The following is a 3786-nucleotide window of genomic DNA, read 5'->3' on the forward strand; positions in this document are numbered from 1 at the left end:
AAAAAAAAACACTGGGTGGATTTTTATCATTATAGGGTGGTTGTGTACACACACTGCCAACACACATTTCAGTTCAAACAACTTGTAAAAGTGCATGTAGCATCCAATGACCCCTTTAAGTGTGTGAGCAGATCAAAATTTAAGATGCATTATCGAATGATAATAGCAACTTCATTTTTACAATACGTTACTGACAAACCTCTGTTAAATATACAGTATATATAAATATAAACACACACACACACACACACACACACACATGCTAGTCCATAACTGATTACAAATTACAAGATGAAAATTGTAATTAGTAACATAATCTGGATTACACATATTAGGTAACTTTTAATTACTTTTATATTATTTTAGATTACTTGAAGTAATTTGTTTATCACATGGACTTGAATGTGAATATTGTGCACCATATTGATAAAAAAACAAAGAGAAAGAAAATAATGAATTATATGGAATAACTCAACATTTTGTGAAAATATGCTATATGTGTTACACACACACACACACACACACACACACTATTCAGATGCAAAAACCTCTAAGTCCATCAGAGACTTTTTTTCTTTTAAATGAGATTAAAATATAAAACAATGTATATAAACATTTATAAAAATTGCAAGTTCTATACTGAATAACTTTTAAGTCTCAACATTTAGTGAAAATATACTAGAAAACAAACAGCTAAAAAAACCTCACAGTTCTTCTAGCCATTGATGTGAACCACGATGAGATAAAGATGGAGACATCTGTGGGAGGGATGTTGAAGTGATGGAGGGAGAGAGAGGGAGAGGGAGGAGAGGGACAGAGTGTATGTCCAACTCTCTCCTTCATTCATTTTCCTCCAGACCGTGACTGACGTGACTTACGCGTGGCTGCCAGGTGAGTGAAATTTGACTTTTAACTCTTTGGTGCATCTGCTTGGGTTCCTAATGATGTTCTTAAATGTGCTTTCTATCTCTCTCCTTCTCTTCTATTGCATGCTTTATGTCATAGGTTTTATCTATTGGTTTATGAATAAATACTGGGATGAGGTGAAATATGTTATATACAATTATATCTATTTGTATCTCTAATTAGAGATGGTGAAATAATAACTTATTATTCCTGTTTGGTGTTTGGATACTTATATAATCATGTTGCTATTCATGCACACAAACAGTATACCCTAGTTTTTCCTAATTTTTTTTTTGTCCTATTATTATATGTTTCCTGTTATCATACCTCTACTAAACTTTTCTTCCATCCATCACATGCTGTAATGCAATATGCACAAATCTGTTGGGCGAACCTCACAGAAACCTGTTAAGACCATGTCTGAGTCATATAAATAAAACCAGAATTTAATATCATTTCATTTCATTTTTAGTGTAGGTAAAGTCATAATACAAAAAAGTCCCAATGATCTTCAAATAGACTTAATTGTTATTATAAATGTTGTTGTATTATAAATATTATAATATAAATATTGTATAATATGTGACCCTGGACCACAAAACCAGTCATAAGGGTCAGTGTTTTGAAATTGAGATTTATAAGCTGAATAAATAAATAGCTGAATAAGCTTTCGATTGATGTATGGTTTGTTATGATAGGACAATATTTGGCAGAGATACAACTATTTGAATATCTGGAATCTGACGGGGCAAAAAAAATCTAAATACTGAGAAAATCGCCTGGACCCTGTTAGACTTCTTTCCAACTTTATCTTTTTAATGGAGCTATTTAATGTTCTGCTCATTAAAAAAATTTTTTTTTTAACCTTTTCTTCAAAAAGTATTTTTGCTAAATATGTTCAGATAAAGACTCCAGTCACATCATCAGCTTAATAAAAGCTTTTTAAAAAGTTTTATTTCACAAGTAGTGGGTTATCCCATGGAGGCTGCCATTTTGCGATCACATGACCAGCCAAATACCACTCAATTTATCTTTGTAACCCACACAGTGCAACTTAACAATTACTGTTAATTTCATTTTGTAGTTCATTTAGTAACAAGGGCCACTGTTGTTTTGTATTCCAGAAGCCTCACCTGTGTGCAATCATGATTCGGGTCATCTGTCCCATTTGTGTTCTTCTCTTTGCGCTCCTCTTTGTGTGCATGAACGCACGTCCCGACTCACCAGGCCGATCAAGGCGTGCTCCTGCTGCCAAAGTGCGACTGGCAGGTATCAGCCACAGAGAAAATGAGGGACGAGTTGAAGTCCTGCACAACGGGACGTGGGGCACCGTATGCGATGACGAGGTCGACATTAAACTCGCTAATGTGGTTTGCAGGGAACTGGGTTTCCAAAGTGGTATAACATGGGCTCACAGTGCCAAGTATGGAGAAGGAGAAGGTGAGTGAATGTCTGTTAAAATACATAAACTGTGATTTCTGAATCACCCAAAAATGAACATTCTGTCATTATTTACTCATGTTGTTCCAAACATGTATGACTTACTTTCTTTGGTAGATGTTTAGCAGAATGTCTGTGCTGCTCTTTCCCATAAATGAAAATGAATGGTAACCAATGGCCATCGAGCGCCAAAAGCGAATTTTTTAGTGAACTGTCCCTTTATGTATTTTAAAGAGTTGCTGTCTGAATAGCTGAGGTTTAAGAGTTTTAATCTCTGTTATTTTCACATTTAACTGTGGATTATGTGAAAGACTTGAGCACAATTGTGTATGAAGGCTGTATTAAATAGCTGTTTCTCACTAGTGCAAGTGCACAGAGCTACTGTTCTTTACATCGCCTAAATCGCTCCCTGTAATTTCACTTTAAGGCAGCTATAAAGACAGCCACTAACCCGAAGCATGTATAACACTTAGTTGGCAAGACAACACTGTCATTAAAACTATAACAAACCCTTGAGACAGCTTCACCAGAGCTTTTTTGTAATGCTTTTGATGGTGATGCTTCTGTCCCATATTAACTTGTATTGTGCACATGAAGTCTGCAGACTTCAGCTTTATACCTTTTGCATTATGTACCATTCCTTAAAAAATGTGCTTTTATGACATTTATGGAGCTATTTTTAGTGGCTTGTTCAAAGTAAGAACTCATCCAAAAATTCTGTCATTATTTACTCATCCTCATGTCGTGTAGTAGAACACAAACGTTTTAATACTGATTGCTGTTTTTTTAAAATTCAATTACAGTGATTTGAGACTGAATATTTTAAACTTAAAAAATGAAACTAAAGTACCATAAAAGTATTATAAAATTGATCAATGTAACATGTGTGCTGTTTTCCAAGTCTTCCAAACCCGTTCAATAACTTTACTGTATGTGATGAACAGACCAAACTGTAAGTCATTGATCTTCTCCTCGAATTTTTAAAAGAATAGTTCACCCTCAGGTCATCCAAGATTTGGAGAAATTTAGCATTACATCACTTGCTCACCAATGGATCAGTGAATGTGTCCAAACAGCTGCTAAAAACATCACAATAATCCACATGACTCCAGTCCATCAATTAACATCTTGTGAAGTGAAAAGCTGCATGTTTGTAATAAACAAATCGATCATTAAGATGTTAACTTCAAACCATTGCTTCAGACAAAAATGTAAGTCCTCTATCCATAATATTGCTTTCTCTATAGTGAAAAATCTTGTCATCTTGTCTAAATCAGGATATAAATATAGACTAATCACATGCTGTATACAAGTGAAAACTGTCATGAATCCGGTCCATGAACTTCCGTCTGCTTACCATCAGAGGTCACCCTTTCCATTACATTGACTCTCGCACTACACAAACGGTTGCATATCATCCCGGACTACATATCCCATCAT

The 3786-nt window shown here is 34.9% G+C and overlaps 1 protein-coding gene across 1 annotated transcript in view; it reads left to right on the forward strand.

Annotated features, from left to right (window-relative positions):
* The first annotated feature begins 2051 nt into the window (after positions 1 to 2051).
* The window catches only part of LOC107719235 (lysyl oxidase homolog 4-like), a 37676-nt gene continuing 35941 nt past the window's right edge, over positions 2052 to 3786 (forward strand). Inside the window, exon 1 of the mRNA XM_016526612.1 lies at positions 2052 to 2346. Coding sequence (XP_016382098.1) covers positions 2052 to 2346 — 295 coding nt within the window. The remainder of the gene's footprint in view (positions 2347 to 3786) is intronic.

The sequence above is a fragment of the Sinocyclocheilus rhinocerous genome, unplaced genomic scaffold, assembly GCF_001515625.1.
Source record: "Sinocyclocheilus rhinocerous isolate Xijiao unplaced genomic scaffold, SAMN03320098_v1.1 scaffold513, whole genome shotgun sequence".
NCBI lineage: Eukaryota > Metazoa > Chordata > Actinopteri > Cypriniformes > Cyprinidae > Sinocyclocheilus > Sinocyclocheilus rhinocerous.